Source organism: Lipotes vexillifer, unplaced genomic scaffold, assembly GCF_000442215.2.
Source record: "Lipotes vexillifer unplaced genomic scaffold, Lipotes_vexillifer_v1.1 scaffold875, whole genome shotgun sequence".
Classification (NCBI taxonomy): Eukaryota; Metazoa; Chordata; class Mammalia; order Artiodactyla; family Lipotidae; genus Lipotes; species Lipotes vexillifer.
Window position 1 is genome coordinate 483,769 of NW_006792177.1, and position 26,990 is coordinate 510,758.

Consider the following 26,990-nt stretch of genomic DNA (forward strand, 5'->3'; position numbering starts at 1 on the left):
TTCATTAAATACTACTAAGGAATACAGGCACCATGTTCTACACACATGTGCTTATGAATAAGCGAGGGCCATTGGCTAAAATCTGGCTTGCAGCTCACTGGGAGAAGAAACTCACAAAGGCCCATGTATTTGAATGTAATCTAGAAATAACCATTGAAAAAATTCTTTCACCTAAGGTATGTTATTCATTAAAATTATAGTATGTATTTGCTATGACTTATGGAGAGGAAAGGAATTAAAATACATTATATCATGAAATATATTTCCAAAGAAGCTTTACTTCTTAAATGGTCTTCTCTTTTTTATTTCCTATAGCATTTATTTTCTGGACATAAACATATATTGATTTCTGTTGGTAATTAACTCTTATATGTTTATCATAAATTGATTGGATACTGAAGGATAGAGGCCATGTTTTATACATATTTTGTGACTGTTTCTTATTCCCTAACAAAATATTGTATACATAGTAGGTACAAAATGAGTATTTCTTAGAAAAATAATGGGTGATTGAATAGGGAGAGTAGAAAGAAAGGAGGATTGAGTATAAATCAAAATATATATGAAGTCACTTCATAAGCAAGGTACTATGTTCATTATAAAACACTATAACAAGCTATTAGAATTTGCATTAAAATATCATTTTAATATTTTTATAGGTTAAGTAGTTTTCTTCTTGAGAGAAGGATGAATTATAATTGAAAATTAACCATGTGTCAGGCACTGGGCTAGACTTTATGTATGTTCATTAGTTTACTTAATCTTCACAATAACCCTATGAGATAGGCTTCTTTTAGCCTCAGTGAAGTGCGGTAATTAAGAGCATGAACTTCTGAGTTGGTCAAATTTAAATTTAATTCCTCCTCTATCACTTAATAGTTTTGTTACTTTGGCATGCTGCTTATCATGTCTGAGTCTCAGTTTTTGCTTCTGTAAATAGAGGTTGTTGTCCAAATTAAATAAATTAGTGTATGAAAGCTCTTAGGACAATGCCTGGCACAAAATAAGTATATAATAAATTGTAGCCATTATTAATAAATTGAAGTTCAGGAAGGTTAAATGACTCAGCCTCAGCAACTGAGCCAAGGCTTGACCCCAAGTCTGCCCGACTGCAAAGGTTATATACTTCCCATAAAACCAATAATAGCATACTTCACTTAGATGCCACATTAGATTATCTTCACTGAATAAAAAAGTTAATCATTTTACAAGGTAAGGTAAAAGTTAAGTGATTCACCTTAAATAAGAATACAAAATGTCTGCTTTTTAAAGAGAAGACATTCTTACTATTTTATAATTTTCAAAGAACAGAGTTTATGAATCTAATTTTTAATACTTTAAAAAATTTTTGAAAGGTGAAAATTGCACTTCGGACTTCAGGACACCTTCTTTTGGGAGTTGTTCGAATCTATAATAGGAAGGCAAAATATCTTTTGGCAGATTGCAGTGAAGCATTGCTTAAAATGAAGATGACATTTCGCCCAGGTATATATGCAATATTGATTTGTCTCACTCGTCTTTGTTCCCTTTTGCATTTTTATTTTGGGTAGGCTCTTTTAATTGGCAGCACTCTGTAGTTCCAGTGTGAGTATTGTGAATGTAAACTTCCTTCTGACTGAATCTAAGTTTCCATGGTTAAGAACAAATTATGTTATTTTCCTTGCTCTTTTCCTGTGTTTGCAGGAAGAGGTTATGCTTTCAAAAACTTGGAATGTTCCTGCATATTTACACAAGAAATATACTTAATGCTACCACACTTGTGTAAGAAACTCTGATATTCAGTTTTAATGGGTCACTTGGTTTGCCATATCTGTTTTTGCCTTTATGAGATAAATTAGAAATAGTGTGATTAACAAAACCTAGATATCAGTAATTGTCATTGTTTTCACAATTCTCAAGACTCTAAGTACAATAGCATTCTATTTATGAAACATTATAGAAAATCTCTAGGCATTCCAAAGTGCTAGAGATTTACATGTGTCATAAATAAAACGCTTTCAAATTTTTATTTAATTTTAATTTTAGTTTTAAGACTTTAGTCATTTTCCACCTTGTATTATGTTTATCTAGGTGCAGACCTTGCCTCTCACACTGGTCTGCAAGCTCCTTGAAGGCAACATCTTTGTCATACTTATTTTCTGAATCTCCTATAGTGCTTGTCTCAGTGCCTTGCACATACTGTTCCCTCAGTTAATATGGGTGAATCAGGATTGACAAGGTTTTTTTTTCTTTATTTAAAATATCTGTAGAATCTCTTAGTAGATTTATAATTATATCAAATATGGTTCAGTGAAATAAATTTGTTCATTATTTCACTTAAATATTCCATAAATATTTATTGATCTCATACTTTGTGTGAAACACTATGTTAGGCTCTGGGATACAAGGACAAACGAGACAAATAAGGTCCCTTTGAGCCTGGTGAGAAAATCAGATAATGAAAAAGGTTTTCTAAAAAAATTATTATAATAATTATAGATTGTGCTATGAAGGAATATAAAAAGAGTACTACTACAGAAAATAAGAGAGAAGTGTATTTTAGTTAGGCTAATTGGGAAAAGCCTTTCTGAGAGGATAGAATTTAAGCTCAGACTTGAAGAATGAGAAGTATCCAGCCATGTAAGAAGTCCATGAGGGAATGGCATTCCGGGCAGAGGGAACTGCAAGAGCAAAGGTCTTGAGGTGGTAAAGTGCTTGACTCATTCAGAGAGCAAAAAGACCAGTACGGTTGGAGTAGAGTGAGTACGGGAAGGTGTTGTTAGATGATGCCTATAGGTTTTGTAGGGATACAGGGCCCTGATTAGAAATTTGGATTTTATTTAAGTGCTCTAGGGAAGTCCTTGAGTCATTTTACATATGGGGGTTATCTGATCTAATTGCGTATTTAAAATATCACTCTGGCTGTTTTGTAGAGAACAGACTGAAGAGGAGCAGGAGTGGATACAGGGAAACCAGTTAGGAGACTAAACAGTTAGTCCAGTGAGAGAAAGTAGAGATTTAGTTGGAAGTTGATTTTATATAGCATCATGGCTTATTGAATGTGGTATTTTATCCTTTTCAGGACTGGTTGACCTTCCAAAAGAGAATCTCGAAGCAGCTTACAATGCAATCACATTGCCAGAAGAATTTCATGATTTTGATCCCCAAAATATGAAGTAAATTATTTTATTTTCCTTCAATTTGATTTTCCTGATATTTTGTTGTTTTACATTTCCAGATTTCATGAATGCAGATGGAACATAGTTAACAACTGAAATACACATGCAGTTGACAAAGACTTAAATTTAGTGTGAAAGTTCGAAGTACAAAACCAAAAATGTATCATTATATTTGCTGAATGTAGTTTGCAATATTGACAGTATATTCATTCATTCAATATTTGTTGGGTGCCTGCCATATGCCAAGCACTGTTCTAGGCACTGAGGAGATAGCTCCTGGCCGCATGAATCTTATATTTTAGTTGGGGGAGACAGGTAATAAACAAACAAGTAAATATATAGTATGCTAGGAGATGATCAGCATTATGAAGAGAAATAGAAAATAAAATAATAGAAAGATCAGAAAAGGCTTTTCTAATAAGGTCCAAACAGAAATCTAAAGGAAATGAAGGAACAAATCATTCAGTAATGTGGGGAAGAATGTTCCATGTAAAGCAAATGGAAAGGCTCTAAGGCAGAGCATGTTGGACCTATTCAAAGAACAGCAAGGAGGCAAGTGAGACTGGAGTGGAGTAAATGAAGGGCCCAGTGGTAGGAGATGAGGTCAGAGAAGTAGCTGGGGTGCAGATGATGGAGGGTGTCGTAGGCTATAATGAGGACTTTTCTTTTAGTCAGATAGGGAGCACAGGAGGGTTTTGAATAGGAAAGTGACTGGATCTGACTTGACTTCAACATGCTTCCTCTGGCTACATACTATAAGGGGGAAAAGAAGGAAGCAGAGAGACTGTGAGAAGATTATTGCAGTAAGAAGTCCAGACAAGAGATGATAGTCTCTGTGATCAGTTCTCAGTATTCATTTTATCAAGGTGGTAGCAGTCCAATTATGGATATATTTTGAAGGCAGAGCTGACAGAGAAAGAGAGAAGTGAAGGTTGACTATATGATTTTTGGCATGAGAATGGAGTTACCAGTTTAATGAGATTAGGATAACTAGAGCATAGCAAGTTTAAAGAGGGCAAGGTAAAGGAAGTAAATTAGGTTTTGGATATAGGTTTTGAGATGACTGTTACACATCCAAGGGGAGTAGGTAGGTAGTTGAATATCTGGGTCTGAAATTCAGGAAAGATGTTTGATGGGATATATAAATTTGAGAGTTGTGAGTATGTAGGTGGAACTTCAACCATGAGTCATAAGAAATCCCTGAGGGAATGAGTGTAGATTTTAGAGAGAGAGAGATCTGAGGACTGAATGTTGGGTCATTCCTAATAGTTAATAATCTGGGAGATGAGGAAGAACTAATAAAGGAGATGGAAAAGGAACAGCCAGTGAGGTAGGAAGAAAGTCAAGAGACAGTAGTATTGCAGAGGCCAAGAAGAGAATGTGTTCCATGAGGAAGGGAGTGAACATCAATTTCAAATGCTGTTGGGTATGGTAAGTAAGATAAGGACTGAGAATTGCCCATTGGATTTGACAACCTGGAGATCATAGTTCATTATATCATATGTATAATGAACTAGTGTTTGTAAGGAATACTATTGAGAAAATAAAATTCTCCTTTGTTTTTATAATAAAACATGTTTTTGTTTAAGGGTGTTTGTTTGTTTTGCAGTATACTGCAAAATCATTGTGTTCTGTTCACATGCTTTCCTCAATCTTATATTTCTCCATAGTGCTATTGATGTTTCAGAACACTTTACTCAAAACCAAAGCAAACCAGAAGAAATCACACTTAGAGAAGATTATGGCAATGATCTACTTTTCCACACTGGGAGCTTTGGTGAGAATATTTGAGAAATTCAAATTACAAGTCATAATCAATTATATTTGCATTTTTGTATTAAAACAATGCCAAAGCTATTTCTATGCCAGTAGAAATATCTTTAGAATGAATTTTTTGATGTATAAATGTAACCCCCCAATAAGTTTATTCTTGCCTTTTTCTACTATAGGTGTCAATGCCAAGACTCAGGCTTAGCCTATGCTTCCCTTCTCAGTGTACAACCGTTTATTAAATATCTACTATATGTCAGGTGCTATCACAGGCATGGGCAATACAAAGTTTAAAGAAGCATTTCCTGATCTCAAGGCTGGGAGAGAGACATATAAATAAACAGTTGCTGCAGTTAACATATACACAAGGTTTTACGCATGTACTGCATACAGAGCCTTCAAAATATATTTCCTCTAAATATGATATCAATAACAGATTTTAAAATAGCTTGGGAGTGAGGAGGAAATACACACTAAATACACATTGATTGGGAAACAGAAACTGTTGAATGTATTTTAGAATTAAAACTATACGGTGTAATTTAACTATATAGTATTTGTTCTTTTTTATGGCGTTTACCACTCTCTGATTTTTATCATGATATTTATTGTATTGGTCTGTTTTGTTCTGAAAACTCCATGAGGATAAGATCTGTGTCACATTCATCTTTGACTTTCTTATAGTGCCCAAAGCAGTGAGCATAGGAGAAGGCTGGCCTAAATTTGTCTTAGGTGGAGGAGGGTGATCAAGCATCAGTAGTGCTTGAGTTACCTCGTAACCTCCACTTCTCATCCTGACTCTCCTTCTATAACTCTTATGATCTATAGCTGTGTTTCTCAAATGATTTGTGGTGAAGGACCAGTTTTATAATTTTTGTCAATTTCCTATCTGTCATGGAATGACACTTTTGTAAAAGATAATAAAAATTAATTACTAGAAAAATTTTAAAACTTACTTAAAAATCAACATGTAAGCCTCAAGTTTTTGTTACTAGATCCAACATGTATAAAATTACTCTGTGACGTTATATTAAAACTTTGTAAACATTTACCTCTAATTTGTGTATTTACTCTGTTGTGGACCAACACTGTCCACAGACCCTACTTTGAATAGCACGCATCTCTTACTGGCTGTTACCCCAAACCTTGAAATATAACACATTGGTAAAAAGTTAATCATATTTCCTACTGCCCAAGATACTCTTTACACATTTCCCTCTAAATGCTACTGCTCTTCTTCAGCCCTGAAACTTTAGGATCACTTTAAACTATGCTTTCTATAAGCTTCATACCAGTGCTAATTAAAAAAAAAAATTGGAAATGTCTCAGGTATTCTTTCTGTTTCCCTAGCCACCAGTACTAAATATATATATATATTTAGTTCACCAGTACTAAAGTGCTGAAGTGCTGTATACCCTCCTACACAATTTCTTCCAGGCCCCACATTTTATACAGCTCTGCAAGAGGAATTGTCCTTAAATTCCATTTTTTTCCCACATCACATTTCTCTTCCTAAGTGCCTTGGGTCCCTATAACTTACTGATAGATACTCCTGCCTCTCCTCAAGGCCCTCTACCAATTTATCACCGTCTTTATTAACTTTGTTTTACCTTAATATAGACTTTTTGCTCTAGTCAAGCAAATGTCTTACCAGTCAACCAATACAATTTAGTTGTTCTCAGTTCTGTCTACTACAATTCAAGAAGGTGGGGAGAACATGTCCTGAGTAGACTGACAGACCTGGGTTTGAATCTGGGCTTCCTCTGTTGATTTGCTGTGTGATATTGGGCAAATCACCTAGCTTCTCTGAGCCTTACTGCCCTATATGTAAAATCGGGTTATTACTAGCAACATCACAGTTATTTCCCTTATTCTCTCCTTTAGTACTCTCTACCAATAAGGGATTTTCTCTCCTTCAAAAACTAGTTCAAACCTAATGTCCTCTAAGAAATATTTAATGTTAGTCCATCCTATTCTGGATTATAGTATAAGAGTGAAAGCAAAGATTATTTCTTTAATTTTTTGGTGTACTCTCAGGTTCTCATGATGTTCAGTGCTCAGAATATACTGTCTGTTCATAATTGTTATTATCTTATTGACCAAGACTGATTTTTCTTTGGGGAGCTATCAAGGTGCACCTGGAAGATTTGAACAATATCTTTAGTTCTTTTGAAAAAGTTAATCTTTTCTATTGAGCAAATCTTTAGTCCAATACAATGAAGGTTGCCTTTTTTAGCTCTTTCTTTCTAGAAGATGTAGGCCTGTAGAAAAATTTCCAGCGAGCGATACTTCATGAGTTTCTTTACTGACTACCAGTGACGTGGGTTGCTAGAGGAAGGAAAGAGAGGACCAATCTCTGACCTCTGGGGTTTCAGACTTCTGGACCCAAAGATTCAAACCCAACGAAGGGAAAGAATATGCAAGTACTGACAGCCAATCTGGAAGCAGGCAGTTTGAAGCAGGGAGTTCATTTTATCTGCTGCTGTCAGTGTCTTAGGAGTTTTCTCATTAGTCTCCATTTTGCCAGAATTCTAACACCGTTACTAAGATGATCTTTGCTGCCTTCAGATCCTGGCTCTATCATTTATTAGGGTGTGACTGTGTGCAAGTTATGAAATCTTTCTGTGGATGTTTCCTTGTCTGTACAATGAGGATTATAATAGTATCCTCTACTACATAATACAATGCACATAGTAACCACTCAGTTTATGTTAGCTGACCAGGTTTTATCTTTTTTACTGCTGTATCCAACCCCTAGCATATTGCCTAATACCTAGTCATTCAATAAATATCTATTGAACAAATGTTATAAGCCCATTGTTTAATATTTTACCTACCTTTCCATTACTTAGAAGGTAGACATACTCCTTATTTTCCAATCCCTCCTTATGGACAAACAACTCAAGCAACTGTCCATGAAATAATACTCGATCAGGTGGGATATGACCCACCTAAGGTAGAAGAAATCATTCGACTGCCAATAGTAACCTTCTGGGAAGTATTAAACTGTACCACCACGAAAAACTCTATCCTGATATTTTGGCAAATTTTGTTATTGTATTGGAAAAAGCGTTAGACTAGAAATCCAGTGTCCACTGATTAGCAGAATGACTTGAATATTTCAAATAATTTTTTTTCTTTTCTCTTTTTTAAATTTAAGTCTAATTTACCATGTTGTGCTGATCTCTACTGTACAGCAAAGTGACTCAGTTTTACACATATATACTTTTTTTTTTTTAATATTCTTTTCCATTATGGTTTATCCCAGGAGATTGGATATAGTTTCCTGTGCTATACAGTAGAACCTTGTTGTTTATCTACCAACCCCAAATTTCCAGTCCATCTGTCTGCCTCCTCCGCTCTCCCTTGGCAACCACAAGTCTGATCTCTATGTCTTTGAGTCTGTTTCTGCTTTGTAAATAGGTTCATTTGTGCCATAATTAGGTTCCACATATAAGTGATATCATATGGTATTTGTTTTTGTTTCTCTGACTTACTTCACACAGTATGATAATCTCTAGGTCCATCCATGATGCTGCAAATGGCATTATTTTGTTCTTTTTTATGGCTGAGTAGTATTCCATTGTGTGTGTGTGTGTGTGTGTGTGTGTGTATATATATATATATATATATATATATATATACTACATCTTCTTTATTCATCTGTTGATGGCCATTTAGGTTGTTTCCATGTTTTGGCTATTGCTGCTATGAACATAGGGGTGCATATATCTTTTTGAATTATAGTTTTGTCCAGGTATATGCCCAAGAGTGGGATTGCTGGATCATATGGTAATTCTATTTTTAGTTTTCTGAGGAACCTCCATACTGTTTTCCATAGTGGCTGCACCAGCTTACATTCCCACCAACAGTGCAAGAGGATTCCCTTTTCTCCACACTCTCTCCAGCATTTATTATTCGTAGACTTGTTAATGATGGCCATTCTGACCGGTGTGAGGTGGTACCTCATTGTAGTTTTGATTTTCATTTTTCTAATAGTGACGTTAAGCATCTTTTCATATGCCTACTGGCCATCTGTATGTCTTCTTTGAATAATTCAAATAAATTTTTAGCTCTCACTTTTCTCATCTGTAAAATGAAAGGAGCTATTCAAAATGATATCTAAATTCTAGCTTCTAACCCTAAAATTCTGTGTTTCTATGACTAACTCAATATAAATTATATGTATTTATTTAGAGGAGGAACCTGAAATTCTCAGAAGACATAGCTTCTTTGATGACAACATATTGCTAAATTCCAGTGGTCCTTTAGTTGAACATAGTTCTGGAAGCCTCATTGGAGAAATATTTCTGTTCTGTGACAGTGGAGATGGATTTGGAGATGAAGGAGCTGCAGGAGAAATGATTGGTATACTATCTGGTCATGTAGAAATTGGATATTTGTTTCAGTCAAATTACATAACATACTGGACGTTTTATTCCATCAAACTAAAATTTCAGATATGCTTCTGTGTCATATAGGTCAACATTTTTTTACACAAGTTTTCAAAGTCTATGGTATATTTAAAAATTTAGGCTAGTTCCAAGTAAATAGCTATCTGTTTAAACACATTTATCATATAAGTTCTTGTTTTTATTTTTACAAATTTCTAGCCTTTAGAGGGGAATAAGTGAGGTAAATATATTCCTCACAAAATATACTAGATTGTATACTAGAAAACATTGTTTTCTTTAGCAGAAATAGTGGGACAGCTATTCTAAAGGATCTGTCCAGCATTTAATATTATTATTTTATATTTATATTATGATATTATTTTAAAGTCATCATAGAAATAGGATAGAGAAAACTTGGAAATCGAAATGCACTTAATTTTAAAGATACTGACCATTATATATCAAATCTTTTTTAAAATTCTCTAGTTTACAGTAAAAGGCTGGTTATGGCAAACTTTTTGAAATTTGAAAGCTACGAAAAATAGTGGCTCTACCTTAGATCTCTACCAAACGAGTTTGAAAACTTTTACTTCTTAATTTGAAATCTAAACATGGCTTTGTAACAAGGCTACTATCTTGGTAGTTTAATAAATATTTCCTGAAATAAACGTTTATAAATAGACTTTTAATAAAGGAAAGGAAATTAAATATATAAAATTCTATGTCATACTGCATAAAATGTGGTAGTCTATATAACCAGTCAAATCTAATTAAGTAGGGTTCACTCATTTTTGTATCCCATCACAACTCCTTGCATGCAATACTGTCAAGTGTTTAGTGAAAAAAGGACAGATTCAACTCTGTATAACCAAAGTGTTTATTGTGTTTTCAAGACAATCTATTGCAAGATGATCAGAATATCCTGTTAGAAGACATGCATTTAAATAGAGAAATTTCCGTGCTTCCTGAGCCTCCCGATACTATAGTGGGTATGTTGTTTCTTTTGTGTAGAATGTGAACAGATACTAATATTCAAATTAAGCCTCAAAACTTATGGGTTTAAGCAGCAGTATAGTATAGTGAAAGATAATAAAGAGTGTTGCCCCTCAAACTCTTAGTCTGACTTTAGATAATATAGAATAGAAAACTAAGTTCTGGGAAAAGTACAATGATGGGTATTTAATCGGGATTGGGTTTATTTGTTATGAGAGCATATTTAAATACTCTGCCAAAATACCCTGCTTTTGAATCATTAAAATAATATATGTTACATAGTAAAAGCATCATTAATGTTTGACACTAACATGGTTATTAATTATTAATATCACAATAATATTAATATAGCTTGACAATCTATATATAATTTGATAGAAATTATAAATTTGGGGATATTTTCTACTTGAAATTGATGTGAAAGTACCTCAGATGATTTGAAGTCTTGTAGTCTGATTTTTCTTAAGAATTAAAAGAATGATTAGCCCCATTTTGATTTTTCACTCTTTTTGATGTTACATTTGCTTTCTAACACAGTAGTAGAAATTTTAAACGTAAAAAGAGGCAATAAAAATTTAGTTATGTGTGGTTCTTTATGGGTCAACTAATCATTAACAGAACACAAATTTTTTAGCAGACATATTGCCAAATTTATGTCAATCATTTATTATGGTTCCTATCTCTGTTTTCACTTCTGATGTGACTGTAGCCCAGCCTTAGATGTGACAGGTGCAAAAGAGGGTGATACTGCTTGACTCACCTGAACACTGCAGGCCCCAGACTGTATAATCTCTGAGTCTCTTCAGCTCTATTAAATACATGATTCTAAGAATTCAGATGTGGCTCCAGTTAGCAATATAAACCTACAGTTAGTTTATCTTTCACTTTAATTCTCATACAGTCCTCTAGTTTGCAACATAACCATTATTTTTTTTAATAAATCCTTTTATGGCAACGTTGATTAGTAGAACCAGATAATCCTGAGTGTGTATGTCCACCTGAAAATGAAAAAATGGATGAAACCACATTATCAAATGAAGAGGAAGGATTTACCCTTGAGCCAATTGATACCTCAGGTCAGAGTCATTCATGTTTTTATGTTTAGTTTTGATGCACTACTATCTTATTTACCCTGAGATATTTTAATAATTCTTAAAATATTATAGGAGGTAGTCAATCTAGTAATAACATTCATAATACAATAAGGGAAAGGTGTGAAGAAAATTTGGGATGGTCCTTTCATTATATTCAGTCCTGGTCAAACCATCTATCCAGCTTGGGAAAGTGGAAAATGTAAAACAGAGTTCAGTTCCAATAGTTATCAAGCCATTATTCTGGGCACAGGAATGAAGACATAGTTCCTGCTTTTAAGAAGCTTACAGTCTGATCAGGAGATAAATAAGCATGCAATATAAAATAAGACAGAGTAAAAGGATTGGAATAGAGGCACTGAATATGAATCTAATATATAACTAGATCTTTTAAGAATATCCTAATTTTAAGTAGTATAATTGATATTTCAGTTTATAAACTTAGGCATGCAAAGAATAAAGCATTCAACGTCTTCTTTGCGAAATTCAACTCTGAGCCCCTATCCCAGTTGGTTGGCAAGAAATGCAATCTGCAAACCTCCCCTATCTGCCCTGAGCCATGTATAGTATCAAAGTTTGGGGGAGGGGTACAGCAGGTGGAAGGGAACCTCTGGTCATCAGCCACACCACTGTGTGATACCCAGTGTCCCAGCCTACATAACCTCTGGAGTCATCACACAGCCAGCCCCTTTGGAATCTTGTCCTATTCCCAAGATTTTACTGAGGCACATCAGCAAGCAAGTTCCTTTGGCTCCATCTGATCTCATATCTCCACCCATTCCAGAAAATCTAACTGCCCCCCACTCCCCTTTTTCATCTTTACTAAGGAAAAGCTTGACTTATACTTTCTACCCGGCCAAATTAGTTAAAGGAGCAAAATCCCATGGCCCCAACTACCTACTAGGAATTTGTATATGAATTTCAATGGGGGAGGGAAAAATACACTGGACAAATACAAATTAATGTTTTAAAAAGTTATCCTGTTAGGTAGATATTTTAAGGAACTTTAGAACTGAGTGACTTCCCTCTCAATATACTCTCTGCTCCACATTCCTCAGTTGTCCACTTAGTAGATCAACAGGGTGCCTGCCTCCTAAGCACTTTACAAAATGTGTTAACCCTTGGCTGCTGAGACACACTAGCTGTGCAAAAACCATATAAAACATAATTTTCAGTAGAGAGAAGGGGATTTTCTTCCCAAGTCAACTCTGTAGGTTGTATTGTGGTAAACATTTCTTAGATATGCAATGCCTAGAATATCATTATATAAAGTTGTACAACCTATCACATTTGTATGTATTTATTATATTTAGACATTGCTGAAAAAAGAAAAGGCAAAAAGAGGAAACTGCTCATAGATCCAGTCAAGGAGATCAGTAGCAAAATTATGCATAGACAGCTTACTTCGTTTACGGACACACTCATGGTTTTGGAACTTGCACCTCCTACCCAAAGATTGATGATGTGGAAGCAGAGGGGAGGAGCAGACACACTTCTGTCAACTGCTGCCCAGGATCTGACTCATGCTGAACTGAAAATGGTAATAGTTTCTATTCTTTTACATGGGTGCAATGTCTGGTGATAAATAAATGCATATTTATATTCATATATACAATGGAATTTAAACTTGTGAAAAAATACCCCCCTTTGAATTAATTTGCTGGATGTGTGTGCATGAATAATAGTTTTAACTTTTTAGCATATATGCTTGTATTTTGTTGAATTGCTTTACTTGTACAAAAGCGAGAAACAAAAATGTATATTTTTACAGTTGTTTACAAAATGCTTTGTGTCCTTTGGCTTTAAACTTGGAAGAAAATTGATGCAGAAGGAGTCAGTAAGGGAAGAAATGGGAAGCGAAAACATAGTAGGTGAGACATCCTAATTCTGTTGGTGTGAGGGGAATGTTGTAGAAACAAAACTTTGATTTTACATTTCAAAATTAAGATGGGATCCAATTCCATATTCCCAAGTATAAATGCCCTTAGAAGAGTACTTGAACTTAAAAGAAATTGTTAGATCAGCCTTGCATTCTTCTATGTGGATTAATTTTTGTCCAACAAATTACCTTAAAAAGATGAAGTATATATACTATGTGGACTATTCTTAATCTCACTCTTTCCCACCTCCCCCACCCGCCTTCAACAAAGAAAATTTTATATCTCGTAGGATAATGTTTCACTTTAAGACAACTAACATGAAAAATCACTTAGTGATAAGAATAGCATTTAAACAATACAGTTAACCTGAGATATAGATATATCTATCCACCTAGAGGATACATGAAATTTTAATAATATTAATAATGAATTATTATTGTGACTATTATAAAGGAATAATAAAGCCAACTTATGTGGTGAGTGAACCTCTGCTTACTGAAGGCATTAAAATCTGCTGAACAATACACTAAGATGGGCTTGGTATATCCATGTTGTCTTGTGAGTTAAATGTGTGGGAACAAGTGTGGAGGAGATAGGTGGTGGAACATGGGGAGTAGAGGTGATAAAGAGGCAGATGAAGAAAAAGGGAGGATAAATATATGAGACTTGGGGTGCTATAAGAAAGTTTGTGCACCCTTAAATTCTTGGATTCTAAGTTGTCTGTCAGAAGTTTTCTTTTGTAACAGCCATTTCCAAATTTTAAGTTTGAAAGGTATTTTAGTGAAATCTGTTTTTACTTCCTTAATAATTCAGAGACCTCCATGATGGAAGAGCCAAATTCTCTGCAAGAGTTAAGTCAATCCAAAACTTGGAAGGAAGCGACTGATGGATCTAAGTGTAGCTCTCGTGAGGATACCAATAAAAATATTAACTCTGATGTAAGTTAACCAAAGAGAGTAATAAAAATATTATTATCTTCCTGTCACATACAGTGAAGGAACACTGAGACTCTGGTATATCGTCTTATATTTATAGTTTATATTTCATCTTACATTATTCTATAACTTCTTTAGTATGTAGCAGTACTGCAGGGTAAAACATAATTTACATCTGCAGAACAGTATTTTCTAGAAGTTTAGGATAGTAAATCACAAGGTAAGTAGTTTCATACTGAAAGAGTATTTTTCATGGTACACTGAATAAATTATTATACCTGAATCTTGTTATATGCTGAGGTCTCACATTCAATATGTCATGGAATCCTTTAGAACTCTAGAAAATACACCTATGCTTTGCTTCTGATCATAAATTCACCCTTCCTAACTCTAAAAATAATATGTGTTAGACCCACCAACTATCTTAGCCTGAAAGACTAAAGATCCATGACCAAAAAAATTTTTTTTAATTTTTACTTGAAGACATAATTTTTATTTGAAAAACAGTTATTAAAAAATGTAGGGTCTTCCCTGGTGGCGCAGTGGTTGAGAGTCCGTCTGCCAATGCTGGGGACACGGGTTCGTGCCCCGGTCCGGAAAGATCCTGCATGCCGCGGAGCGGCTGGGCCCGTGAGCCATGGCCGCTGGGCCTGCGCATCTGGAGCCTGTGCTCTGCAATGGGAGAGGCCACAGCAGTGAAAGGCCCGCATACTGCAAAAAGAAAAAAAAATGTAACTGGAAACAATGTGCTGTAAAATATTTTCCCAATGTCACTTTATTGACTGTACAAGTGTAAATATTATACCATACCAGATAAAAATAAAACAGTGCTTTTCTGGTTTGTTCCATCATCACTGTATTTTGATAACCACTCAGGGAATTGAGAGTCAATCCACATTGAAACTGAATGCCCTTGGAAGGAAAGACAATTTCATAATACATTAAAACAGAATGTGTGTTAATTTGATCATATACTGGATATTGAGATACTGGGTTGCCAGTACTACTCTCTTCCTTATTTGGATTCAGACATTTCTTAGAATGCACCTACTGAAATTATGATTAGGCAAATTTGTTTAGTTTATCATTTTTTAACATAGCGACAAAATTTTGGTGCTTGCAGTGAAGGAAAGATTGTTGCACTATTTCTTTTGAACCTTTTACTCCTTTACCCTATATTTATGCTTTAACCTTCAGTTTCATTCTTATTCTGCTTCCAAAAATGGTGAACAGATAAGAAATATAGTCAGTAATGGAAGCACAGTCAATTTAAATGGACAGAAAAATATTGATTCTGATAATCATTTTCAAATCTTTCAAAAATTCAAACAATTATTTGTAAAATAACTGCACAATTGAGAGTATCTAAAATGTAGAATATTCATAGAAATTAAAAGGGCAAAAACATGATAGGGCTTCACAAACATGTATATTAAAGAATAAAATGCAGCCTCATACTCATGAAAATTTTTAAAAGCTAAAATGAAAAATCAAGTGAGCTATGTTGTGGGAAGCTTCTAACTTAATCACAACCACAGATAACAGCTGGGGAATGAAGCTTGGAGACAGGCTGAAGATGAAAAAGGGGCCAACAGCTTCCATAGCAATGAGAAAGGAGGATGTTGGTGAATGGAGAATTTCTCGTTTTCCGTCTTCCTTTATGTCTTCGCTCCCCTTCCACAGGACACAGTTTTTCTTCCCTCTTGCTAGTGGCAGCTCCAGCAGCAGTGGCAACAATCCTGTCATGGCCCTAGGTAGGGATATTAATATCCCTTCTGCCATTCTCATTCCCTCTGCTTACAGTTCTTCCTCTGCCACCTGGTTCTGGCATGAGAATAGAGGTAGGGGACTGGGGCAAAGACAAACTGCTTCAAAGAAAGTGGTTTCAGCTGTGCAGCAGCAGAGACTTTTGATATGACATCTGTAGTGCTGAGGGAAATAAGAAGGGAAAAGATAAGTAGCAAGGAGGGCAGAACATGCAAGTTCTTCATTGCGGGAAGCATAAAGAAAACAGGAATATTTAAGTCAGGGATTGCCTATTTGGGATATTTCAGAAATAATATTTTGAGAAAGCAGGTAGTATTTTAAATTAGTTTTAGAAATGAGCATCCATGTGATTAAAGCATTTAATAAAATGAGATTGCTCCTGTGATGACTACTACTACTGCGATAACTTACCTATATTTCCCTAATTTGCTTTAGCAGGATATTGCTGAAATGGTATCTTCAGCTGCTGAGGAATCATCTTTAATGAATGCCATCTTAGCACAAGAAATTGAAAATTGTCCAATTGAATTGGTAAATAGATGTATAATCTTAAGAATGTTATTTAAAACTGTGTTCCTAAATAGTTAACACCTTATTTACCTAAAAATTGTTTTTAGCTATCATGTTACTCTCTAAAATTACAATTTAAATTTGTGTTCTTAACAAAGATGTGTATGAGTAGCTTGATAAAACATATTCAGAATTCCTTTGATCTTTTATTCTTTAATTTATTTTGAAACTTTAAGTAATTTTAAAGAAATGTGTGGGATTTTTATGTTTATCACAGGTAGTCATGGGTTTAAAATGTTGAGAATGATTGTTTTAAGTTATTCTTATAACATCTGTAAAGAAGCAGAGCTATGTTATGGCTATGTCCTAGGGCATTTGAAATTTCATTTTATTTAAAGAAAAATGTATGGGCATTATTTCCCAAAACAATGACTCACGGTCTATACCAAGACCTTGACTGATATAGACCAAGGTCTGACTCAAGACTTCTAGAGATCAGAAAAAGGGAATGGTCTGCAGAGGACCACAAGTCAGTAGCAAAGCCAAAGCTAACATGTGACTCACCTGACTCCATATAGATTAGTGTCTTATTTCTCTAGTCCTTGTCCCATAGTGCTGAAGGCATTTTTAAGATTGTAATGAATTTTAACAAAAGTTTCTTAAATAATATGAAAACACTTACTAATGCCTAATGTTAGTTTGTTTTTAAATAAATTATCTTTACAATGAGTTCCAAGACTATTAAATTGTTTTTTCATGTGACTGACTTCTCTGGATAATCTAGGACAGAATAAATACATGAAATTTTTACCTGAAACATCCAAACAGCTGAGCCGGAAGAGAGTAGAGTCACTTTCGCCTTTCTCTTTGCTTCTAGACACAGGTTATTTTCATACATGGTCAAGAAAACCACAACACAGCACAAGTTCAGCTGTTTTAATAATCCATGGGGCTTTCCACACAATGGACTCAGCTGTAGGGTGTCCAGATAGATCAAGTGGACAGACTTCAGCAAAATGCACAGACTATTTTTTTCTGAGCTTTTTCCTGATTTGTTTAGTTGTACAATATAGGTGAAGCTGCAGTCTCATGGATCTTTAACAAAGAGCTGGGCCATTGCTTTTTACATTTGAAAACTACATTTGTGTATTTAAAAATAAAATAGACGTTAGTAATTGGGTGAACTAGTTTATCCCAGAATAAACCAGAAAGAAATAAACATACATTTTACCTGGAGGAATTTAGAAAACTCTTCAGAATAAAATTGACCATGTTTTCAGATCACTATCTTTGGAATGTAAGAAAGGATGCTGTATAGGCAGAACCAGGAAGCCAGTACAGCTGGCAAGAATGGGGACTTGGCAGTCCCCTTAGCCTCAAAAGATTTAAAATATCATACAGGATATTCTGAAGCTCTCTGAAATCATCTCGGAGTTCATGAAATTGAATGCAATTTTAAGAAGTGTCTGGACTCCAGAGGTATACACGAAAGCTTGACAAACAGTGGAACTGTGATAAGGGTGACACAGAAGCTGTTAGGTTTCATGGTCAGAGATAGCATTGGGAAAATTATTAAGTAGGTCAGATCTGTGCCACTTGCCTCCCCCAACCCTTTGTAGTCTTGCTTTTTTATCAGACACATCAGCACCTTTCTTATGCCCAGTTCTGTTCTCAGCTTATAAGGTGTTAGTTGGTAAGGGCTTAGAATGAGTTCCTGTGAAGGGATTTCAACTCTACAATTTTTAAATATTAAGGTGTTTCTGAAAGTGGCTAAAAACTGAAAAGATTGAATCTATTCAAATAACATGAAAGGCCGTGGGTTGATCTTTTTCGGACAAGGCACCCTTGAAATTCGTAAGATTCCTAACCCAATTGTACATACTAAACATCAGTTATTGTTACAGCTTTTATATCACCAGATAAATTCATATAAAGGCCTTTACAAGGTAGTTCTTCTATAGCTTTTTGTTTACTCCTGTCATCTGAGTTCAGATTGACCAGAGCTGGGACAGTCCTAGCCAAAAGTGGTCATCTTTACTTTTAAAAGTAAGTGCACAATGCCTGGGATGCATCACCAATAGATATGGCAGAATCTCCAACTCTGGAACCCCTTGTCAGAAGATAGCCTGGGAGTATAGATATAATCCTGTAAAGACTGAGCTATATTTGTATGTTAGTCATATTCTCTCAATTATCAGACTATAAGCTCCTTATTTGGCAGGACCCAGTGTTACAGTTGTGTTTCTTGCAGCAGCTAACACTATGGTTAGCAAATAGTAAACATTCAGTAAAATTTGGTTAAATGAAATATTATATCAATTATTCAAACAGGAGTCATTGGGGAATGAACAAAATATTGAGGTGGAGAGATGGAATCGAAGAATACTTCAGATGTTAAATAGCTTGCGGGTAAGACTTAGTAGGGTTTGTCAACCCTATTTTTATTTTTAAAAATAAGTAAAATATTGATTTCAACCTTCTAAATATTAATAAAAATAAAACAATTTTCATTGTGTTTTTGTTGAGGCCAAATTACACTAGAGTGAAATGATTTTTAAGCTGTATACCCGAAGCTAAATGTGAGTTTGCTTTTAGTGCCTACATGTTCGAATCAATTCTTACCCATGTTCATGTCCCTAGACATCTATTCTATGTCCAATTCTTGTGTTTAGCAGTCTGTCAACTAATTCTCAGTGTGAAACTAAATTTATAGAAGTTTAAGAATGAAACAGATAATTTTAAAATTTAAATTATATTTTTATCAAAATAATACATGTATATAATTTTGAAAGTTCAGTAGTACTATGCTTAAGGCTGAAAGGGAAACACACAAGTCTTTTGTCCCGCCCCTCCTTATTCCTATGTTCTGCTTACCAGAGGAAACTATATAAACTGTTTCTTTTAGTATTTATATCTATGTTTCTAATTACATGTTCTTACTGATCTTTCCTAATATTTCAGCTTTATATTTTATCTGTTGACTTCTTTCAGAAGAAAATGAAAATTTAGCTTAGTTATATCTCCCCCACCCCAGTGTATTTTCAGCACAGTATTCAGTGCTTACAATGTTATAATTAGAATAGTCATTATGCAGGTTTGATTGTGACACAGAGCCAAAATGTCAGTGGCTTAAAAAGATAGAAGTTTATTTCTCTGTCAGGTAGAGTACTGTCTGGTATGGCAGCTACGTTCACAAAGTTGTCAGAGGCCCAGGTTCCCTTTATCTCATTTTCTTTATTCTTGGGATGCAAAATGGCTAACTATCCACCATGTCTGCATTCCAATCAGCAGCAAAGTTTCCTTTAAGGGTACATCCCGGAAATTGTATGTATCACTTGTCACATTTAACTGACCAGCCCTTAATCACCTTGCCACATCTAGCTGGGAAACGTAGTCCTTATCTGGCAACCATGGGACCAGCTAATAATTCTATTACTATGGAGGAAGAAGAAAATGGATATTAAGGGACAACCATCAGTTGCCACCACTATGTAAAAATTAGTTTAAATTGAGGCTTCATAAGCATAATTACATTTCTTGCCAACTTTATGGGTTTTTTATTTTGGCGTTAATCTTTACCTCATTTTTCACATTTGCTTAGTATCTATATACCCATCCTTAATTCTTTTTCAAAACTCTCTGACAATAAAATAAAACCCCTTTTAGTATGGTCAAATACATCAATTAATTCATCAGTTCCTTTCTTTTTTTTTTGAAAATATCCTTCCCAGAGCTCATCCTCCTCTTGTTCTAATCTAGACTAGTTGCTCTCTAGGTCTGCTCCACAGTTTTTGTCTTGGGACATTCCTTTACCATAACATGGGAATTCCTTTGTCTCTTTCCTATGTTAGTCCCTCTATTTTTGATGATTTGATCTTTATCTTGAATTTTTTGGTGGTTAACATCCTCTCATAATTTCCTGAGACAAAGAGTGCATAGGAGGTCAAATAATCTATGACAAAGGAGGCAAGGATATACAGTGGAGAAAATACAGTCTCTTCAATAAGTGCTGCTGGGAAAACTGGACAGCTACATGTAAAAGAATGAGATCAGAGCACTCCCTAACACCATACACAAGAATATACTCCAAATGGATTAAAGACCTAAATGTAAGACTGAATGCTATAAAACTCTTAGAGGAAAACATAGGAGGAACACTCTTTGACATAAATCACAGCAAGATCTTTTTTGACCCACCTCCTAGAGTAATGAAAATAAAAACAAAAATAAACAAATGGGACCTAATGAAACTTCAAAGCTTTTGCACAGAAAAGGAAACTATAAACAAGACGAAAACGCAGCCCTCTAAATGGGAGAAAATATTTGCAAATGAACCAACGGACAAAGGATTAATCTCCAAAATATATAAACAGCTCCTGCAGCTCAATATTAAAAAAACAAACGACCCAATCCAAAAATAGGCAGAAAACCTAAGTAGACATTTCTCCAAAGAAGACATGCAGATGGCCAAGAAGCACATGAAAAGCTGCTCAACATCACTAATTATTAGAGAAATGCAAATAAAAACCACAATGAGGTATCACCTCACACAGGTTAGAATGGGCATCATCAGGGCTTCCCTGGTGGCGCAGTGGTTGACAGTCCTCCTGCTGATGCAGGGGATGCGGGTTTGTGCCCTGGTCCGGGAAGATCCCACATGCCGCGGAGCAGCTGGGCCCATGAGCCATGGTTGCTGAGCCTGCGCATACAGAGCCTGTGCTCCGCAACGGGAGAAGCCACAACAGTGAGAGGCCCGCGTATCACAAAAAAAAAAAAAAAAAAAAAAAAGAATGGGCATCATCAGAAAATCTACAAACAACAAATGCTGGAGAAGGTGTGGAGGAAAGGGAACCCTCATGCACTGTTGGTGGGAATGTAAATTGATACAGCCACTATGGAGAACAGTATGGAGGTTCCTTAAAAAACTAAAAATAGTATTACCATATGACCCAGCAATCCCAGTACTGGGCATATACCCAGAGAAATCCATAATTCAAAAAGACACATGCACCCCAGTGTTCACTGCAGCACTATTTACAATAGCGAGGTCATAGAAGCAACCTAAATGCCCATCGACAGACTAATGGATAAAGAAGACGTGGTACATATATACCATGGAATATTACTCAGCCATAAAAAGGAACAAAATTGGGTCATTTGTACAGACGTGGATGGACCTAGAGACTGTCATACACAGTGAAGTAACTGAGAAAGAGAAAAACAAATATCGTATATTAATACATATATGTGGAACCTAGAAAAACGGTACAGATGAACTGGTTTGCAGGGCAGAAATAGAGACACAGATGTAGAGAACAAACATGGACACGAAGGGGGGAAAGTGGCGGGGGGTGGTGGTGGTGGGATGAATTGGGAGATTGGGATTGACACATATACACTAATATGTATAAAATAAAATAGATAACAAGAACCTGCTGTATAAAAAATAAACAAATTAAATTAAATTTTTTTAAAAAAGAGGGCTTCCCTGGTGGTGCAGTGGTTAAGAATCCGCCTGGCAATTCAGGGGACACGGGTTCGAGCCCTGGTCCAGGAAGATCCCACATGCCACAGAGCAAAGAAGTCCATGCGCCGCAACTACTGAGCCTGCGTGCCACAACTACTGAAGCCCGTGCGCCTAGAGCCCGTGCTCTGCAACAAGAGAAGCCACCACAGTGAGAAGCCTTCACCCCACAACGAAGAGTAGCCCCTGCTCACCGCAACTAGAGAAAGCCCATGCACAGCAACAAAGGCCCAACACAGCCATAAATAAAAATTGAATTAATTAATTAATTAAAAAATAAAGAGTTCATAAGAGATAGAGATCCTACATACAAGTCGGAAAATGTCTTTATTTTACCTTTAACTTTATTGGATGTATCTGAACATAGTTTGAAAATAATACCTCTCAGATCTTGAAGGCTTTGCAACATTTCTAGGCATCTGTGTTGTTACTGAAAAGTCAGATGCTGCTTGGTTGGTGGTCTTTTGTAGGTGACCTTTATTTTCTCTCTGGAAGCTTTTAGATCTTTTCTTTATCCCCAGTGACCTGAAATTTCATGATGATGTGCTCTGGTATGGGTCTTTTTCATTTATTGTGCTACACATGTAATAGATTCTTTATTCTGAGAGTTCATGTTCTTGCATTGGAAATTGTTTTGGATTTCCTCCTTGTTAATCTAGTCTCTTTTTCTGCACTACCTATGCATCAGATGTTGGATCTCCTGAATTGCACCTTTACTTTTTTTTTTTTTGCGGTGCGCGGGCCTCTCACTGTTGTGGCTTCTCCCGTTGCGGAGCATAGGCTCCGGATGTGCAGGCTCAGGGGCCATGGCTCACGGGCCCAGCCGCTCCGCGGCATGTGGGATCTTCGCGGACCAGGGCACGAACCCATGTCCCCTGCATCGGCAGGCGGACTCTCAACCACTGCACCACCAGGGAAGCCAGCACCTTTACTTTCTAAAAAATCTTTTACCGCCTGTGTTAATTTTGTCTTTTTATTTTTCTGCTCTCTAGAAGATTTCTTCAACTTCATCTTTATTGCTTTTTTTGGTTTGTTTTCCAGGACTTTTTTCTTAGTTATTAATTATTCTTTTATTTTATAGCATCCTAATCTTTTTATTTATTTATTTTAACAGCTTTATTGAGGTATGATTAACACAACTCTAAACCGTACCTATTTAAGATATACAGTTAGATAAATTTTGACGTATGTATATATCTGTGAAACTATCACCAAAATCAAGATAGTGAACATATCTACAACGTCCAGAAGTTTCCTTGTGTCTCTTGATAATCCCTTGTCCCATCTCTCCCACTTGTCCCCCTCCCCCATCCCCAAGCAACCACTGATGCTTTCTTTCAATATCATCCTAATCATTTTTTGTGGATGCAGTATCTTCTTTTAATTTTCAGAGGTTATAGTTTTCTCCGGCTGCCTGTATTGTCTGTTTCCTTAGTGATTCTCTTTTTTTTTTTTTTTTTTTTTTTTTTTGCGGTATGCGGGCCTCTCACTGTTGTGGTCTCTCCCGTTGCGGAGCACAGGCTCCGGATGTGCAGGCTCAGGGGCCATGGCTCACGGGCCCAGCCGCTCCGCGGCATGTGGGATCTTCCCAGACCGGGGCACGAACCCGTGTCCCCTGCATCGGCAGGTGGACCTCAACCACTGCGCCACCAGGGAAGCCCCTTAGTGATTCTCTTGAATGCATTCTTTTCTGCTCTTGAATGTTAGAAATTTTATCCAAATGTCTCTTAGATCTCTTTTTTTTTTAAAGAGTGAGACACCAAAAAGCTGATTGGAGGTTAGATAAGCATGGATGGGGCTTGTAGACTTGTGGTCTTTATAGTGAGATAATTGGGTGGTGCCCCCCCAGTACACACACACACACACATCATTATCTATAGGATTTTTTTCCTTGGAATGTTCACTTTCCCAGCTTAATCTTCAGATCTACTGCCTAGGAGATATAAGCATGATGCTGGTGGTTCAGGAACCAAAGGGAGTAAGGGAGAGGCTGCAGTCTCACTGTTTAGACACTAGAATTTCCCATATTCCCCCAGTCTGTAACACTTCTCCTCCACCATCCACAGTGCCTATTATTCCAAGTCTAGAACCTCACTGGTTGATATCTCCAGAAAGACAACTTCCTGCTTCCTGCTAGGTATGGGAGTAGTGGTCTTAAGTTTCTGTGAGGTGGTGGAGTAGACCTGAGGATCTAACTGTTCCCAAGTAGCCTTTTAAGGAACTCTCATGTTTTTAGCTTCACCCCTCATTTCCAGCCTATGACATCCTGCTGCCTACAATTCCTGAGGTTTTCCTAGTTTTTGTTTCACTTTGGGGTTTTGTTTTTTGTTTTATTCAAGTGTGTTTATAGGGATGGTATCCCTCTCATCTTGATTCAGGATGCTTTTAGCGCTGCTTCTGTCTGAAGGAGCATCCTTCTGTAAGCCTTGCTTTTATTCCTGTAGGCTGGCGAGAACAAGGAGCAACCAACACACAAAACTACTGTTTGTGCATTGCTAGAGGTGGTAGTGATTTTATGGCATCCTGGGTATTTCATAACCATGGAGTAGGAATTGGGGCTCTGGACCAGGTGCTTCTTCTCATGTTTCCTCTTCTCTTTTGGAGAGGGATGAAGGAGATCCTTTGCAAGAGGCACATACTCATGGGGAGGCTGTCGCTGCTGGAAATGCTTTTTTTTTTTTTTATTTTACAGTTTTCATGTTGTATTGTACTTAACTTAAATTTCACCATTAAATACTGAGCAGAAGTATATGCTGGCCTTACGTCCAGATTTTTTTTTTTTTTTTCTTTTTTTTTTTGTGGTACGTGGGCCTCTCACTGTTGTGGCCTCTCCTGCTGCAGAGCACAGGCTCTGGACGCACAGGCTCAGCGGCCATGGCTCACGGGCCCAGCCGCTCCACGGCATGTGGGATCTTCCTGGACTGGTGCACGAACCCGTGTCCCCTGCATTGGAAGGCGGACTCTCAACCACTGCGCCACCAGGGAAGCCCATGTCCAGATTTTTGACATGTAAAGATAAACGGACGGATGGCCTTAAGGATGTGATATATTAGACATTGTAGAATATATTAAATAATTAGAGAATCTGGGGGTAGTAAAATTCTGTCTATATACATTTACACATTTAGTGGCACAAGTAAACTCTATAGGGACAGGAAGACAAATGTAAAGCTTTGGGTTGCAATTAGAGGAAAAGCCCATTCAGGACTGAACTGAGAGGTCCTTGCTTGCTGACAGAATCTCCGCTTGACTTCAGACTTCAGACAAACTAAGTAGTTGTTCTGGTCAGTATACAAAAACCACTGAATTGTACAAAATCCCTATTAGTCATGAGAAGCAGTAGCAACAAGATAGATTAAGGAATTGGCTCAAGCCAATTCAGATTGTAGGGTCTGGCCAGTCAGAAGTGAGCAGGGCTGGCTGGAGGCTGAAAATCCAATTGGATATTGCAGTTCAAATCTGGGATCTATAGTTTAGAACAGCCAGCAAGAAACTCAGTCTAGAGGCAGAATAGTTAGTGCATTCCTCAAAAATCCTTGTTCTCCAAATAAGTTCCTAAAAGACTTTCCTCAAACAGGGTCAAATTTCTGTGTGTCAAGTTGGCTTGCTTTTTGCTGGCTTTCCTCTCTGCTGGCACGTAGGCTTTGGCTTTCTCTAAGTCTGATAGTCTTCCACCTTGTATTTCTCTCCTTCCTTTATTCCTTTACCTTCATTTTAGAGGAGTTTCTGGAGGAAACAGAGTAATCCTCTCAGGGTGTTTTTCAAAAGGATTCTTGGAATTGAGAAGGCTGTCCCTGCTCTCTCCCTGGGGAAAAAGCCACCCAATCGGCATTTTGTCTCCTCAAGAGTGGGGGATAAATGAAGGTTTGGCATGCCATCTCTGAAAGGTTGCTGACACTGGGCTGCTCCTTTGGTTGAGATAAAGTATGATAAATTATTTAACTTATTGATTTGTTAAGTGTTATGGACTGGCAAAAAAACTAAAACAAAACAAAACAGAAAAACCCTTGTACATGTTATTTAAAAAAAAAAAATGCTTCACAGCTATCAAATTAGTACAATACTCACGGGATACTGACCAGTATTCACCACAGTATTCCTAACTAAAAAACAATACTCCTGTTCTAGAAATCTGATTCCAAGTACGTAGTCTAATTAAATACTTTATTGTACCTCAGTTTTTTCTAGTAGATTCACAGGTGTCCTATAGTGAATCCAACATCTTTTTAATCTGTGCAAAGAAACTGGGAGATGTATTTAGTCATATTCCCCCGCCATTACATTTACCACTAGAGTTGTTTAGTCACCCCCACCCTGCAGTACCTTTAAAGAAAACCAGCCTGATAGGCTGATAATTTTCATTGATTTTGAAGATTCCCAAGGCCCTGTGGACTTTTTTCTGCCTGCAAGTCTAAATTAATTTGCACTTTCTCCAGGAGCCATTTATGTTAACATCAATTTTTTTAAAAGACCTAACATTTGTATAACACATTAGAAATTTGTGTAACACTTTAGAGTTCTTTTGTATGTATTTTCTCAATGAACCAAGCTGTGCTCAATGACCTATGATGTTTTTTATGTTTCCTAATGAGTCATTTGCATTTCTCCATTTAAGAATTTCACAGTCACTTATCAAAAATATCAATATTTTGTTGTTCATTATGCATCCACACCCTGCTTTATTTCTAATCATCTTGTTTCCCTTTCCTTTCTTCTTTTATAATTGTTTTCCCAGGAATCCAACAAGATGGGAATGCAGTACTTTAGTCTGATGAAGCTCTGCAGAAATAATGACCGAAAACAAGCTGCAGCCAAATTTTATAGCTTTCTTGTCCTAAAAAAACAGCGGGCTATTGAGCTGAGCCAGAGTGCTCCCTATGCAGATATTATAGCTACAGAAGGACCAATGTTCCATAAAATGTGAAGGAAATCCAGAACATGCAGATTTATGTCACCATTGGAATTTCT

The 26,990-nt window shown here is 36.3% G+C and overlaps 1 protein-coding gene and 1 pseudogene across 1 annotated transcript; one reads left to right on the forward strand and one right to left on the reverse strand.

Annotated features, from left to right (window-relative positions):
• Positions 1 to 26,990, forward strand: RAD21L1 (RAD21 cohesin complex component like 1). The gene is made up of 13 exons (XM_007465367.1): positions 1 to 176; positions 1,356 to 1,485; positions 3,062 to 3,155; positions 4,829 to 4,935; positions 9,126 to 9,296; positions 10,216 to 10,311; positions 11,281 to 11,391; positions 12,720 to 12,946; positions 13,178 to 13,277; positions 14,100 to 14,224; positions 16,424 to 16,519; positions 18,830 to 18,907; positions 26,758 to 26,990. The coding sequence occupies exons 1-13, from the start codon at positions 33 to 35 to the stop codon at positions 26,944 to 26,946; spliced, it is 1,668 nt and encodes a 555-aa protein (XP_007465429.1). The 5' UTR covers positions 1 to 32; the 3' UTR covers positions 26,947 to 26,990.
• On the reverse strand, positions 24,408 to 25,735 carry LOC103082529 (40S ribosomal protein S27 pseudogene; annotated as a pseudogene).

Excerpts from the sequence above, each read along its gene's own strand:
- RAD21L1 (XM_007465367.1), top strand. The coding sequence starts at position 33 with ATGTTCTACACACATGTGCTTATGAATAAGCGAGGGCCATTGGCTAAA. Across the intron at positions 12,947-13,177 it reads CTCATGCTGAACTGAAAATG|TTGTTTACAAAATGCTTTGT; the intron begins GTAATAGTTTCT and ends ATATTTTTACAG. Across the intron at positions 16,520-18,829 it reads AAAATTGTCCAATTGAATTG|GAGTCATTGGGGAATGAACA; the intron begins GTAAATAGATGT and ends TTATTCAAACAG.